General features: G+C 35.7%; 1 protein-coding gene across 2 annotated transcripts in view; it reads right to left on the bottom strand.

The window, feature by feature from the left end:
- ASPM (assembly factor for spindle microtubules) overlaps window positions 1-16849 on the bottom strand; it is a 72016-nt gene that overhangs the window by 19799 nt on the left and 35368 nt on the right. The window contains exons 17-18 of one of the 2 annotated variants that reach the window (XM_072831280.1): window positions 15119-15313; window positions 3393-5768 (exon numbers count right to left, since the gene is read on the bottom strand). In XM_072831280.1, the coding sequence (XP_072687381.1) occupies window positions 3393-5768; window positions 15119-15313 (2571 nt within the window). Of the gene's footprint in view, window positions 1-1013; window positions 5769-15118; window positions 15314-16849 lie in introns of both variants that reach the window. The other variant, XM_072831279.1, reaches the window with a different exon arrangement.

Genomic DNA, 16849 nt, shown 5'->3' on the forward strand with positions numbered 1-16849 from the left:
ATTCATCCTTTGGCTTAACAGCTCAACCTAAATGCTGCTTGTCCTGGGAAGCCTTTTCTGATCACTGAGACAAACTTAGGTTTCTCTTATGTTCCCAGCAACATAAACCTCTCATTTTTGTTTTATAATTGTGCTTCCCTGCTCAAGTAAGTGCTTTAAGGACAGCAACTAAGTATTTCTTACTGTCTACGCCAATCACTCACAATAGCATTTAGCACATTGCCAGCACTGGACATCTGCTCAATGAAAACAGTATATCTAAGTTTAACAGCAAACCAACAAGTACCAACATATCACACCAAGGTTCAAAGCCTAGCGTATGAACAGGTGGGAAATAAATTGCTGAAGTACCTAGATTCCATTCCTGGATCTGCCTCTCTCTGTGCAACATTAGAAGTTATTTAACTTTTCTCAGTCCTTCACATTTCAGGAGACATAATATTCTATACTTCTCACCCACTGATTCATGTATGTGTGCGAGAAGTGTGGATATAATATTTTTATGTGTTATATAGAGTATATATATCTTTTATGTAGAATAATAACATAATGAAAAAATTATATAAAAATGCTTTGAAAACCAAAACTGCTAAATACTCTGAATAAAGTACATATCTATATAGCTTAAGTGCCTCATTAACACATGGGTAGAGGAATACAATTATATCATTTGGCCTAAATTTTGCCAAATCTCACTTCACCTTAGCTTAAATTTCTCACTTAAAAAATAATTTTACTCAGTGGAGAACTCCCATGTATCAAACTATGTGCTCAAAATTAATATCTATTGAAATGCATCAAGCAAAGAGTGACCATGTTCAGAAGATCCCAAGTTCTGTGCTGAATTACTATTGTGCCCCTTTCCCACTCTCAAACAAATGTTCCGTTTTGGAAGATCATTGAAATGGTCATGTAAATGAAGTACTACTCTTTATGACCTGCGTAATTTTATAAATTCTAACAAATACCGACTGCAGAAAGAACGCAAGCTTTACACTTAAATAGAGAAGTACCTGGATTTTTATGGTGCTATCTTTAATTTTCTGAAACCTCCGTTTCTGTATAAATCCTCTCGTTCTAGCTTGAATCATGATAATGCTGCTCCTAATTTGTAAATATACTTGTCTTTGATGTTTTGTAGACAAAAAGGCTCGGTGGTGATTTTGTAAGACCACTGCTGCCTTCCTGTACAATAAAAACTGCCTTCTTGTTTGCCACGTCCTGAAGTACTGCTGGAGGGTCACCGCAGCTCTTTTCTGCTGGACAAACCTTCTCCGACACACGGCCATCTGAAGGAAGTACTGAATGCGCAGGGCAGCACACTTCTGTGTTTCCAATTTCCTTGTGACCATCTCGCAGAAAGCTCTTTGAGTCGCTACTAGAGCCTCTCTCTGGGGGTACTCGGCCTCCTGTGAACAAGTGACCAGGGAAGCTCCATGCCACTTCTGAGTCCTAAGTGCTGAGCCGTGAACAGCTGCACACTGAGCTTCGGTTCTGCAAGAGTAGAAGGCAGACTGCTTAGCACTGGCTACCATGTTCACCTCCGAGAGGGATTTCAGTCTCTCTCTAACCTTCATGCCCCTAAAAGCAGCCTGAATAATTCGCACAGACTTCTGAACTGCCAAAAATTTTTCCCTTTCCACTTTTACTCGGATATAGGACCTAAAATAATTCTGTATTACAGCAACGGCGGTTTTCTTTGCTTGATAATCGAGTTTGGCTCTGTGCATTCGGTAGAATGACTGAATTCGTGTGGCAGCCAGGTGCCTATGCTGCATGTCCTCTTGCACTTTACAACTTCTATATGAAGACTGTGTACACACGACTGCCTGGGTGCGCACTGCAGTTAGTGCCCTGTATCGTCTTTGGACAAAAATTACATTTGCTCTCAAGTGGAGATAATGCTTCCTTACTTTAGAGGCTTTAAAATGCTTCTGAATAATAGTGGCAGCCTGATGCTGTTCCTGAGTCGGTTTCCTTAGGATCATGTCCTGGAAATCTGCTTCAGTACAGGCTGCTGCTGCATTCCTGAGTGCACTGTGTTGAAGAGCTTTCTTTTTATTTGCTCTATATTTTTCTTGTATTACTTTTGTAGCCCACTGGATCTTTTGGTAAAAAAGATACTGCCTATACATTCTGTATGTGCTTTGTATTATGATAGCAGCTCTGTGTTTTTCCCTTAAAAGCTGTCTTGCTTTCATTCCCTTATATACAGCCTGAATGATCAAAGCAGAACGTCTCTGTGGAACAGAATTTTCTCTTTGCAATTTTGCAGCCCTGTATGTTCGGTAATGTTGCTGAATTAAAATGGAGGCATGTTTCCAGGTCTGAAATGTAACATATGTTCTGTGCATTCTGTAAGTGGCCTGGATGAGAACCGCAGCCCTGTGCATCTCCTGCAGCTTCTTCTTTGCCACCAGCCTTCGGTAAGATGACTGGATTGTAATGACCGCTTTTTTTAATTTCAAGAATTGGTGCAAATGATGCCTGGCACAAATGGTGGCCCGGTATTTTCTCTGAACAAAAACAGTAGCTCTTTTGAGGGAAATGAACCTTTTCCTCACCACTAAAGATCTAAACGTGCTTTGAATAAGGGTCGCAGAGGAATGCATGTTTTTCAAATGTCCCCTGGCTTTCATCCCCCTAAACGCAGCCTGAAGGATCAGAGCAGAATGTCTTTGTTGGAGATAACACTGCCTCTGTAGTTTTGCAGCCCTGCTTGCTCGGAACTGCTGCTGGATCACAACTGAGGCATGTTTCAAGGCCTGGTACTTCACATTTGCTCTGTGCATTCTGAAAGCTGCCTGGATGGCAGTGGCAGCCCTGTGCACCTCTTGCATCTTTTTCCTTACCATCCATCCTCTGTATGATGACTGGATTTTAATGACCGCCTTTTGTACCCGGACGAAGTGTTGGAAGTAATGCTTTGCACAGACAGTTGCACGGTACTTTCTCTGAATCCAAATAGCAGTTTTCCTGAGATGCAGGAATCTTCTTCTCATTCTGAGAGTTCTAAATCTCCTTTGAATAAGAGTTGCGGCTAAATGCATACTTTTTAAATGTCTTCTAGCTTTCATCCCCCTAAAACCAGCCTGAATACATATGATAGAATGCCTTAATTTGTTATACCTTTGAAGCTGTGTGTTTCTTTCCTTTACTGCCCGGTACCTTTGCTGTATTGTTCTTGTTACCTTCTTTAACTTAGTAAAATAGGCTTGCTGTCTGTGTCTTCTGTAGTAGGATTGGATAAGCGTGGCTGCGCTCTGCATCTTTCTGAGGGTCTGTCTAACTCTTGTTCCTCTAAAACTTGCCTGAAGAACAGTAATAGCTTTCATAATTGTCAAGTACTTTGCACGCTGAATCTTACCTTCACGATATGCTCTATATCTTACCTGAATTATGACAGCCGCTGTTCTCATTTTATGGTATCTCATTTTTGCTTGATGCATTTTAAACATGGCTTGAATAACAGTGGCTGCCATGTGCAGGTGTCGGTTATGCCTTCTTACTCTAATACCTCTATAAATAGCTTGAATTTTAACTGCTGTTTTCTTTAAATTAAGGTATTCCTTACGTTGGTGGTTTGCAATTTTAGTACCTCGATACCATCTTTGAATTATGATAGCCGAAGCCCTGCAGTTTGTGTAGTTTTTTTTGGTTTTGTAAGCTCTATATGTGGACTGTATAGTGACTGCTGCTCTGTTGCACTCCTTTATTTTTTTTCTTACTTTCATACTTCGGTAAGCTGACTGTAAAACAACGGCAGCCGCTTTGGTTTTCAAGTACAACTGACGCTGTTTCCTTCCAATACTGTAAGCCCTGTAATACATTTGGATCAGACGAGCGGCTTTTTTCATGATTTTCCACTTCTTTTGTTGCACATACATTCTATAGTTTGACTGTATGATGACAGCACATTTGTGTTGCTTTTGAACCTGCCTTCTCACTCTCTTTCCCTTCCAAGTAGATTGAAGCCTCAGTGCTGCCTCACGGAGTTCAATGTACTCCATACGTTGCCTCTTTCCTGCAGTCCATGCTCTCAGATGTTGCTGGATGACTAATGCTGCTGTTTTTAACAATTTGAACTGTTTCTGGGCTTTGGCCATTCTAAAAGCAGACTGAATCCTCACTGCAGCTTGACGTTCCCTTCTGATCTGCTTTCGAACTTTCCAGCCACGAAAAGCACACTGGAGAGAAATTACAGCTGCCCTGGTCTTTAAAAATTGTGTTCTTACATCACGAACAGTCCTGCATGTCCTGTACCATCTCTGAATCTTGATAGTGGACTGAAGCACATATTGATATTTCTTCCTTTCCCTATAGCCTCTAAAAGCAGTTTGAATTTTAAGAGCAGCTATAGATTGTTGTTTGATTAGCTGGCGTACTTTATAACCTCTGTAAGCTGCCTGCAAACAAGTAACTGCTCTTTTGACTTGCAAAAAGTTCTTCCTTTGATTGACCTGTGCTTTGTATGCACGATAGTAATTCTGAATGACAAGAGTTGCTTTATAAATTTCCAGGTAGTACTGCCGCTTCTTTCTCATCCTGAAATAAGACTGTAGCGAAATAGCGGCTTGTCTTTGCAACCGTATCTGCTTTCGAACCAGGTGACCTCTAACAAAAGCTTGCAGTTTGATACAGGATTCCCGCATCTGCACATATTGGTGTCTCTTTAGTGCAGCCAGTTTTGCCGACCGATACCACCGCTGGATAAATAGCGAGGCTGCTCTCCAGTGTAAATATCGTTTCCGAGTTTGTCTCATCTTGACAATTGACTGTAACTTTACTGTAGCATTTTTTAGTCTCAGAAATCTTTTTCTGGAAATATAAGCTCTGTAACATGATTGAATCTTTATAATGGATGTGAGGATGTGAATAAACTTTTTCCTGGCTTGCATCCCTCTATATGCAGACTGTAGAACAAGGACAGCAGAACGTGTTTTCTGGTAAGATGCTAGAACCTTCTTCGCTGAAACATAAGCTCGAAAATGAATCTGAATTACAAGGGCAGCTTTCTTTATTTTCCTATATTTCTGTAATTGTTGATGTTTTCTTACTTGTGCCTGCAATTTGGTAGTAATTTTCTTAAGGTTTAGAAATCGAAATCTGTCTTGTCTCATCCTCCAGTAGGACTGAAGAACACAAGCAGCTCTGCTTTGTCTGTATAAATTGCGAGCTTTCATCCTCCTGAAAGCAGTCTGCAGTCGAATGGCTGCAGCCCGTTTCTGCAAATAGTTGGTGCGCTCCATCTTTCCTTTCAGATACGCTTTGTAGTACTTTTGAATGGTCAGTATAGCTTCTTTTTTTCTTTTATATAACTTTTGAGCTTGAAGGCACCGGAATCTTGTCTGAATGATAACAACACAAGATCTAATCTGAACATATTTCCGTAATTCTTTGTGCATTCTATACCATGATTGTATGACAATAGCAGATTTTTCTTCTTTAGCTCGTTTCCTGACATGCCATTCTCTAAAAGCTCTTTGCAATACTCTTGTAGCTTTTATTTGTAATTGCATTTTGCGTCGCTTCCATCTTCTGAACATAGATTGGATTATGAGACATGATGACTTTAGCATCTTATATCTCTGTTGATCATGTTTTCTTCTTAAAGAAGCCCGCCAATGTCTCTGAATTGTAACTGTGGCCCAAAGATATCGTTTGTAAGAAGTAACAGCAATTATCATTCTTATCCTAGATTGCAGGATAATTGAATAGTATCTCAACTTCAGAAACTGTTTTCTGGTGGAATATCTTCTCCAATACCTCTGCAAAAGGCAAGAAAGGACACAAAGTAAGACAGATGGAACCTTCTATACTTAATACCTCTGCAAATATTCATTTTTCTAACATTCTGTTTAAAAATAAACACATTAAATTAAAAAAACAACATCGCATTTGGATAATATTTGTGTCTTTTGTTTGTAGTTTAGTTTCTATGTTGATACAGCTGTAGCCAATTTAGAAATCCTTGTCTCAAGCCTAGTGGTATTTATATTGCATTTGTATTCCAGGGAAAAATATGAAGCAAGTTTATATTCTATTAGAATAACATATAAGAAAACAGTCCAAATAAAGCTATAGTAATATTCTGCTATCTATTGATTCTAAGTATAAATTTCCTATGAATATATCTTTGGATTTTTGTATTTCCCCCTTAATATCAAGGCTTCTTAAGCTATCTTGTAATGATTGGAAACTGTTTATGTGGGGGATCCTATACAGGTCCAATAATATAAACACAGGAATCTGAGAAGCAAGCTCTGAGTCATTTTTTTCATTAAGAATTAGTGAATGGTAATTCCTAATTAGACACACAAAGTAGAATTCTGAAGATTTGAGAAGTGATAAATAGTTAACTCTTGAATAGCCAAGGTTGCTTTCTTCCCATACCACTCACATTCCCTAACTCCTTTGTTAGGGCAAAGGTGGGGAGAGAATTCCCTATCACAGCTTACTTTCCCTTACATATAAGTAAAACAGTATAGGGGCTAGGTACTTCTGTCTCCTATAGCACTATACCCATTGTCATGCAACGGTGCCTCGAGCAAGCACACCTATCCAGGGTGAAGAGAGTTAGGAACCCTCTAAGTTTTTCCTAACAGATATTGCCTATTCCTTACTATGTGTCCATTGTGGTTTTGTTCCTATTCTTCAGGCTGATGAGAAATAAGGAGAAATAAGGCACATTACTATGAAGAGATGTGTAAGTAACCAGAACATTTGTCCAACTACATTTAAGTGTATTAAAGCAAAATTGAAAACTTTGAAAACTGTAAGATTGGAGCACCTGGGTGGCTCAGTGCTTGAGCATCTGCCTGTGGCTCAGTGCTTGAGCATCTGCCTATGGCTCAGGTTGTGATCCCAGGGTCCTGGGACTGAATCCTGCATCAGGCTCCTGGAAGCCTGCTTCTCTCTCTGCCTGTGTCTCTCATGAATAAATAAATAAAATCTCCTTTTTTTAAAAAAAGAAAGAAAACTTTAAGCTTGATGCAAATGTAAAGTATTTTATTAAGCTGCCTTTAAAAAGTAGGGAAAAGTAAAGCAAATACTTGTCCAGAGATGTAGTTGCCATTCTTTTTCTTTCTTCCCCCCTAGGTGTTCGTTTGTGAAACCTTCAAACTCATACCTTTAAAGGTTCAATATGGATAGCTCATTTTGTATTTTGATAATCATTTATTCTGAATACTGCTACCAGTTTCTGTTACTGAAATGTTAATCAGTGTTGATATGGATCATGAAAGAGAAGTTCATTGCCTCTCCTTGCAGTAGAGATTTTAGCAGCACTGCTGTCTTTAAATAGCTTTTACTAAAGAGCATTATGTATAATTTTCTTATTGAATTCTCACAAAACACAATAAGTTAGCATTCTTTTCTCATGTAAAGAAAAGAAAACTTATGATGTAAAACTTTTTGTAAAGTCATCAAGCAAGTACCAAGTATTGGTATTGGGCCTAGATTTTAAACCAAATAAAGTGCTACTTTATTTGTATTTATTATTTTTACTCTACCAAAGATACCTGTGGCAGATTGCTTTCATCACTCCAATTCTTCATTTCTCCCTATCTCCATAACCTTTGCCATATTTTGTATTTTCTCTTACTAAAGATACAGAGTCTCTGCTTGCTCTTGGCTATGGGTAGTCACAGAAAGAACACAGCACACCAGTGTAATCAAAGGTTTACCACCTTTCTGGCCAGAGAACCAAACAGGGCAGCCCTAAAAACACCTGGAGAGTCCCAGGAGGATTGGAGAGAAGGGATAGCTCAGGAAAGCAATCCCTCTTGTTATGAATTCTTAGGTTTACCACTAAGCTGAGTACACATGGGTCTGACAGCAGATTAGCCTTTGAGTACTGAATTAAGAAACACATGACTGCCTAGATCCCAAACTGGCCATTTGCTGATACACACATGTGACTGATACGAATATCACTGTAAATGCTTTAAAAAAGAAATGTTGATGTGGAAGCCATACCCATAGAAGGCTGATAAGAACTTGTGGCCTGAGCCCAACAAAGCAGATTACTTCATGAAACTAAAATACCAACATTCACATAGTATTTAAACAAACAAAAAATCTCTCATAATGTTTAAAATATTCAGTATATAATTAAAAAATACTTGGCATAAAAAAATACAGGTACAATTTCAACCTGTGTAGGAAAAGACATTCAACCGATGCCAATAGACACTGGAATTACTCAACGAAGACTTTAAAACAGCAGATGTAAAAATGTTCCAAATATTGAAACTAATGGAAGGATAGAAAGTATCAGTAAAAACATCAAAGACACGTTTAAGAACCAAATGGAAATATTAGAACTGAAAAACACAATTATCAAAATTAAAAGAAAAAAACAAACCAAATCTCATTGGAATAGCTCAATAGCAGATGATAAACAAAAGAATCAATATACTTTAAGATCAATACAAATTATCTAGGCTGAAAAAGAAAAATGATTCAAAAGGCAATATCTCAACAAACCAAGAATAGAGAGGAACTTTCACAATATGATAAAGAACATGTAGTCAAACATCTACAACTAATGACAAACTCATCAGTGAGAAACTAGATGCTCTTCCATTAAGATCTGGAATGATGCAAAGATGTATCCTCACCACTCCTATTCAACATCTACTAGAAGTCCCAGCTAATGTAATAAGAAAAGGATATAAAAGGTATACAAGAGACAAAAATAATAAACCTTTCTTTGTCCACAGGTGACACAATCATCTATGCAGACAATCCAAAGAGATGACAAAAAAAACCCTCCTGGAACTAATAAACAATCACAGTAAATTTGTAGGATATAGCACCATTAACATTAGTAGCAAAAAAAGAGAAATACTTCAAAATAAATCTAAATATACAAAGGACCTGTAGGAGGAACACTATAAAACTGTAATGGAAGAAATCAAAGAAGATCTAAATAAATGGAGAGATGTATCATGTTCATGGGTAGAAGACTCAGTGCTGTCAGTTCTTCCTAAATCTATAAATTCAATGCAATCTCAATCAAAATCTCACCTAATTACCCTGTGGATATCAGCAAACTGATTCTAAGGTTTATTTGGAGAGGCAGGAGACCCAGAACAGCAAACATTAAAGAGGAAGAAAGCTGGAAGACTAACATCATCCAACTTCAAAATTTACTCTAAGACGATAGTAATTGAGACAGTGTGGTATTGGCAAACTAACAAATAAATCACTAGAATGGAACTGGGAACCCAGTTCCCATAAAACATAGTCAATTGATCTTTGGCAAAGGGATAACAACTGAGTAGACAAAGGATAATTTGTTTTCAAAAAATTATGCTGGAATAAGCAGCAACCATATGAAAAAGAATGAATCTAAACACTGGCTCTTAACCTTTCATAAAAATTAACTAAAATCAATCAGAGATCTAAATGTAAAATGTAAAATCATAAATGTATAGGAAGTAACAACAGAACATCTAAGTGACTTTGGCAATGGCTTTTTAGATATAATGCCAAAAGTATAATCCAAGAAAGAAAAAAGTTGGTGTCAGGCATCATTAAAATTAAAAAATTCTGCTCTGTGGGGATACCTGGGGGGTGGCTCAGCAGTTGAGAGCCTGTCTTTGGCCTAGGACGTGATCCTGGAGTCCAAGGATCGAGTCCCACACTGGGCTCCCTGCAAGGAGCCTAGTTCTCTCTTTGCCTGTCTCTCTGTGTCTCATGAATAAATAAATAAAATCTTTAGAAAAAGAAATTCTTCTCTGTGAAAAACTGTTAATAGAACAAAAAGATAAGCCATACACTAGGAGAAAATATTGGCCAAATACATATCTGATAAAGGGTATGAATCCAAATATATAAAAACCCTTAAAACTCAATAATAAAAAATGGACAAGAATTTTAAATATGAACAAAAGATCCAAACATATCACCAAAGAAGACATACAGATGGCAAATAAGCATTGAAAAGATGCTCAACATCATACAGCATTTTAGGGAATTGCAAACTGAAACAATGCGATGCCAATATATATCTATTAGAACGACTAAAATCTAAAATACTGAACACCAAATGCTGGCCATGACGTGGAGCAACAGAAACTCTCATTCACTGCTGGTGGGAGTGCAAAATGGTACAGATGCTTTGGAAGACAGTTTGACAATTTCTCACAAACCTAGTTCTTTTGTTTTTTGTTTTTATAAACCTAGTTTTATCACATGATCAGGCAATCCCACTCTAAGATACATACCCAAAGACGCTGCAAACCAATGTCCACAGAAAAACCTGTACACAGATGTTTATAACATCTTTATTCATAATTGTCCCAAATCAGAAGCGACCAAGATATCCTTTGATAGGTCAATAGATAAAAAAAAGTCCTGAGGTACATCCTATAATGGAATGTTATTCATCAATAAAAACATGTAAGTTATCAAACCAAAAAAAGACATAAAATCAACTTAAATGCATATTGCTAAGAGAGAAACCAATCTGAAAAGAGCATATATACTGATGGAATTGAACTACAGGACATTCTCGGAAAAAACAAAACTACAGAGACGATAAAAAAAATCATGGGTTGCTCGGAATTGTGAAGAGGAGTAAGGGATGAATGAATAGGTGGAGTCTAGAGGTTTTCAGGATAGGATTTTGATCAAACACACATAACACCACCACATAAACAGTGAAGCCTAAGGTAAACTATGGACTTTAGTTAATAATAATGTATCCTTGTTGGTTTATAAATTGTAAAAAAAAAATGTAATACAAAAAAATAAAGCAAAGCAATAGAAATGATAAATGCCTGCATTAACAGCATAGATTATTCTCATGTGTTTAAAAAACTTATTATGATTGAAAGCAAAAATTGTAACACTCCTTGATGTGATTTTAATTGTATGTAGATTCAGTGACAAGACAACTAAACATAAAAGTGGGCAACAGGACACAAAGGGACTTAGATAGTGGTAAGTTTTCTATATTCAACTTAAAGTAATAAAATATTAATTCTAAGTGGATTAAAAGTTACATACACTGTAACTCCTAGAGCAATCACACACAGCAACAATAAAACATGTACAAAGGGATATAGTCAGAAAGAAAACAGACTAAAGTGTGACACTATCAAATGTTCAAAGAACTGAAAAGCCATGAAAGCAGAAAGGGAAAAACGAAAGAATGGAAACATTCAGAAACAGTAAAATGATAGAGCTAAATTCACATATATCAATAAATGCTTGAAATATAAATAGCCTAAACCACTGATCAAAGGACAGAGATTTTCAAAACATAAAAACTAAATGCTGTCTAGACTTCACATCATACATAATCATGTAAGTAATTAACAAGCAAAAGGAAAAAAAAAATATATACCCTGCAGCTGATAGTACAGTGAAAGTCAGGGTGGTTATACTAACAGCAAGCAAGGTAGACTTCGGAGTAAAGAAAACTACGAGGGATAAAAAACAACATTACATAATAATAAAAGACCCAACTCATCAATTTCAAGGGTACATGTGCCTAACAACAGAGCTTCAACATATATGATGATAAAACAAAGAACTGAAAGGAGAAAGACATATCCTATTACAGTTGGGAGATCTGAACATTGTTTATTCTTTTACTCAGAGGGCAAAGAGAAAATTAGTCAAGATATAAAAGACCTAAACATCATCAACCAAATAGATCTAACATTTACAGAACAGTCTACCCATTAACAACAGAATATACATTCTTTTTAAGTACACAGAGCATTTACCAAGATTGGGATGAAGAAACTTCCTAGAAAAGGCCTATAGATTAGGAAAAAATAATTGCAAATCACTGGCAAAGAATATGGAAAGGATATGGAAATAACTTTAAATCTCAGTAAGAGATTACAACAATAAGCAAAAGATTTCAACAGACACTTCACAAAGAAGATAATCCTGAAGGCAATTAAGCACTTGAAAACATATACATCATCAGTGATTAGGGAAATGCAAAATAAAACCAAGATCAGATACCACTACACATCTAACAGAATGGCTAAAAAACACTGACATCACAACATTGGAAGATGTGGAGCAATGAGAACTCTCATGCACTATGGTGGGAAAGAAAATGGTACAGCCACTCTAGAAACCAGTTTGCCAGTATCTTTTTTTTTTTTTTTTTTAAGATTTTATTTATCCATTGGTGATAGACATAGGAGAGAGAGAGGCAGAGACGCAGGCAGAGGGAGAAGCAGGCTCCACGCAGGGAGCCCGACACGGGACTCGATCCCGGGGCTCCAGGATCACGCCCTGGGCCAAAGGCAGGCACTAAACCGCTGAGCCACCCAGGGATCCCCAGTTTGCCAGTATCTTATAAAGTTAAACACATACTTACCAAATGACCCAGCAATCCTGATCATAAATATTTAAAGAAATGAAATGACTCAAAACTGGAAACAACACAGATATCTCCCAAGCGGTTAATGTCTCATCAAATTGTGGCACCTCCACACTACTCAGCAATAAAAGCAAACTACTGATATATGTAACTTAGCAGAGCTTCAAAGGTATTATGCTGAGTGAAAAAAAGTGAGTCCCAAAAGGTTACATACTCTATGGCTCCATGTATGTGACAATCTCAAAAAGGCAAAACTATGGTAACAGAAAATGGAGTTATGGTCTCCTGGGGCTGAGTGTGGCAGGAGGAATGACCACAAAGAAACAGCATGCAGAAGTTTTCTGGGTGAAGGAACTGTTCTATAAACTGACTGAGGTAGTGATTACATAAATATGTACATGTATTTAGTTTATGGAGTTGCACACCAAAAAAGACTATTTTACTGAGTGCTAATTTAAAACTTAAAAATTTAATTATGTAAAAAAAAAAAAAAAAAAAAATTTAATTATGTTCACTTAAAATTTTTTAAAATCTAAATTTAAAAAATATATACATAAAAACAAAAATACTTGTGACCTCTTGCATCAAATCATAAAACCTTATTAGGAGATACTTAAACAAGACCTAAATAAATAGGGACCAGATACCATGTTCAGTATTTAAAGATACCAATTCTAACTAAACTGACCTATTAAATTTCAAATTCCAACACTTTTATACTTCAGATTCAAAATGTTATGCAAATGTAGAAGAATTAAAATAGTTAAAAACTTCTTTAAAAAGCAAAAGGAGGACTTACCTACTAGATATCTGGATTTCATGTAAAGCTAAAGTACAAGACCCAAAGATGAAACAAAAAGAACAGTGATACAGAAAAAAATTCTAGAAACAGAAGCATAGATATAAGAAAATTTGATGTATGCTAAAGGTGCACAGTAATGAGTCAAGGACGATTGTTTCAGTAAATTGACTGAAACAACTGGACATCCATCGATTAAAAAAAAAAATAGGTCCCTAACACAAATCAGGAGGGAATTAAGTGTGAAAGACATTACATTAAAGCTTTTAAAATATAATGTAGAAGAATATCTTCAAGGCCTTGGGTTAAGAAAAAAGTCCTTAGATGGTACACAAAAATACCACTAGCCATAATAGAAATTAACAATTTTCATTTCATAAAACAGTAAATCACAGTCTGAGATGAAGATATTTGTAACACTCATATCCAACAAAGGGCTAAAATCCAGAATGTTCAACATCTCTTGCAAATCCACATGAAGGCAAACAATTGAAATGAAAAAAAAAAAAAAAAAAAAAAAAAAAAGACTAACACTTAGCAAGAGATTTCCAATTTAAAAACATGTCCAATATCATTATCAAGAAAATGCAAATTAAAACTACTCCAAGATACTACCTCACAACCACCAGAATAGTTAAAATTAAAAAGACAATTTCCAAGTATTTACCTGAACATGGAGTTACATGAATGCTCATAAACAGCTGGTGTGTGCTATCACTATTTTACAATTTTTTTGGCAATATCTACTAAAACGGAGATATACATACTCAAAAACAAACAATTGTACTCATAGGTAAATATCAGAGTGTACATTTTATACCAAAAGGCATATTCATAGAAGTGATCATTGCTTATAATAGATCAAAACTGGGAAGCCAAATGTTCATCAACAATAGAAAAGATAAAGTATATTACAGAATATTATAGAATGAAAGTTAGACCACAGTTACACTCAACACTAATACATCTCACAAATTTAATAATGTAGAATAGAATAAAAGAATTTACATTGTTTGAACCTATCTACGTAAAATTCAAAAAACAGGCAAGACAAAATTATACTGTTTAAAGATGTACAGAAAAAAAGGCATACATTAGAGTAATGGTTATGGATGAGGGTGAAGTCTGTTGAGAAGATGACAATATTCTATTTCTTGACGTAGGTGATGGTTACATGGGTATTAACTTGGTGAAAAATTATCAGGCTCTACATTTGTGTTCTGTGCAATTTTCTATGTGTAATATTTTACATTAAAAGAGGTTCAAAAAAGATAATTTATTAAATCAGAATCCTTCACTTACTGATAGTAGTAGTCTGACACAAAAATTTTCAAATTAATAAAATAGATAAAATTATGGGGTGAAGTTTCAATGACATTTACATATGGTAAATTTAAATAGTACACCTCTCTGATGTTATAAAAATGGAATCTAATATCAAAAACAGATAGAAGGAATACGTCTACTATGCAAAGTAAGATAACGTTAAAAATTTTTTGCTAAGTAGAAAACTAACATAGGCATTCTGGGTAGATTATAGGTAATATTTTGTTACATGTAACTAAGTGGGCTACAGAGGAAAATGTGCACATTTATCCCAAATAAGTTTCCAGGCATATAGTAAAGATTAAACAAAGAGCTTGGTTAGAGTTTGTGGATATACAAAGTAAAATGGTATAGTATGTCAGCATGTACCATGGAGCAGAAGATTACAAACCTCTAATATAAAACAAAGAAGACAGAAGAGGTAAAGAATTAGACTTCAGAGCAAAGGAAGCATTTCAATTTGTTTGAGTCTTATGCTGAACATAGAGTTTTGGAGGTAGTTGGAAGGTATTAAGTATTTGTTCAAGTACCAAAAAAAATTGAAAGTCTAATATATAATTGAAAACTTCATTATATTTTACTTTCTTCCTTAAAAATGATATTAAAACTTTTTAAATTCAAAATCCAGGATACTATACCTGAATAATTGATGCTGATTCATTTTGAACTTTTTCTAGTTTTTCCTTTTTTAACATTAATAATTTTCTTTGTGCTAAGAATCTTCGCCAATATTTCTGAATGGCCAATGCTGCACTGATCTCCTTTTTTAATCGCCGTTTTGTTAAGAAATTGATTATAGCTGATTGAATAATTCTTGCAGCTTTGTCTTGCTCCTTAAAGAAAAAAAAAAAGCAAATATAAAACAAGGCTTAGTTACTTAAGTTTGTAAGAAAGTCATCTATTAAATTTTTTTTTTATTTTTTTTATTTTTTATTGGTGTTCAATTTACTAACATACAGAATAACACCCAGTGCCCGTCACCCATTCACTCCCACCCCCCGCCCTCCTCCCCTTCTACCACCCCTAGTTCGTTTCCCAGAGTTAGCAGTCTTTACGTTCTGTCTCCCTTTCTGATATTTCCCACACATTTCTTCTCCCTTCCCTTATTTTCCCTTTCACTATTATTTATATTCCCCAAATGAATGAGAACATATAATGTTTGTCCTTCTCCGACTGACTTACTTCACTCAGCATAATACCCTCATCTATTAAATATTAATCAAGTTGATCCTGAAAAGAAAACAACCCCGAGACTTAAGATATGCTCATCTTTGGAGTATAGATACTTCTAGGAATGTTAAAAGGTCTGCTGGTGGACATGCATACATATTTATATGATTAAAGAAAAATTCCTAGGAAATATAATCCTAAAATAAAAGATCACAGACATGTTTGATATATCACAGGTCCTTAATAATCAATATAAAGGCAATTTAAATATGGTATATTTCTCAGATTATGGCCCAGAGAATTCATGCCTGATTTTGAAAAAAGGGGTGGACCATACAGGGAAATAAAAAAGAAAAAAGGAGACCCTAAAATAAACAAAATGCCTTACAATATAAGGTAGCATTACTTTGTTATAATTTGAACAAAGGAATGAACAAAAAGGGAGAAGCAATAAAATATTTCCTCTTAGCATAGAATACATTATGGTTTTAAGGCACAGACACTCAAGAAAGACAACAGAATATTGGGTTATGAGAAGTGGCATGGAGACTGCTGACCGAACAGGAGCTACCTGCCCTGGGAAAACTATAGGCTAGTACTCTACCCATCTCCATGTCTGTCACTTCTAATAATGAATTACTAGGAAAAACAACATAGGTTAAATACTTACTAGGCATCAGGCACCATTCTAAACACTTTATGAATGATTCATCTAAATCTTACACAACCATAAGAACAGATGAACACGTACCACTTTTATGACTATGGGGAAACTGAGAGAAGTCAAGTAGACTGTCAGTTCACTGGTAGGGTAGGCAGTATTTGAACTGGGCAATCACTTTGTCATACTCTCCAAGGTAGGATTTATAGTTTTAGTTATCTGAACTGGACACTAGAATATAAGTTATTCCTTCTGGTGGAAAGAACAATTTTAAAGCATGTTTGATACCCTTTATGTAGCTATCTGGGACAGCTCACCATCAAGGATGGGTTCTACACAGACATTAGCTATCGATGCTAATTATTAGTTCTAATCAGTTGTTGTTATCTGTGAATGAAAACTGCACAGTATGGGAACATATTCAACTATGGAAGGGATCACACAGCCACTCTAAGGAAAAATGTAGTTTTTTTTTTTTTTTTTTTTTTTTTTTAGGAAAAATGTAGTTAAGAGATTGAAACAAATACTACAAAATGGT

The sequence above is a fragment of the Canis lupus genome, chromosome 6 (assembly GCF_048164855.1).
Source record: "Canis lupus baileyi chromosome 6, mCanLup2.hap1, whole genome shotgun sequence".
NCBI lineage: Eukaryota > Metazoa > Chordata > Mammalia > Carnivora > Canidae > Canis > Canis lupus.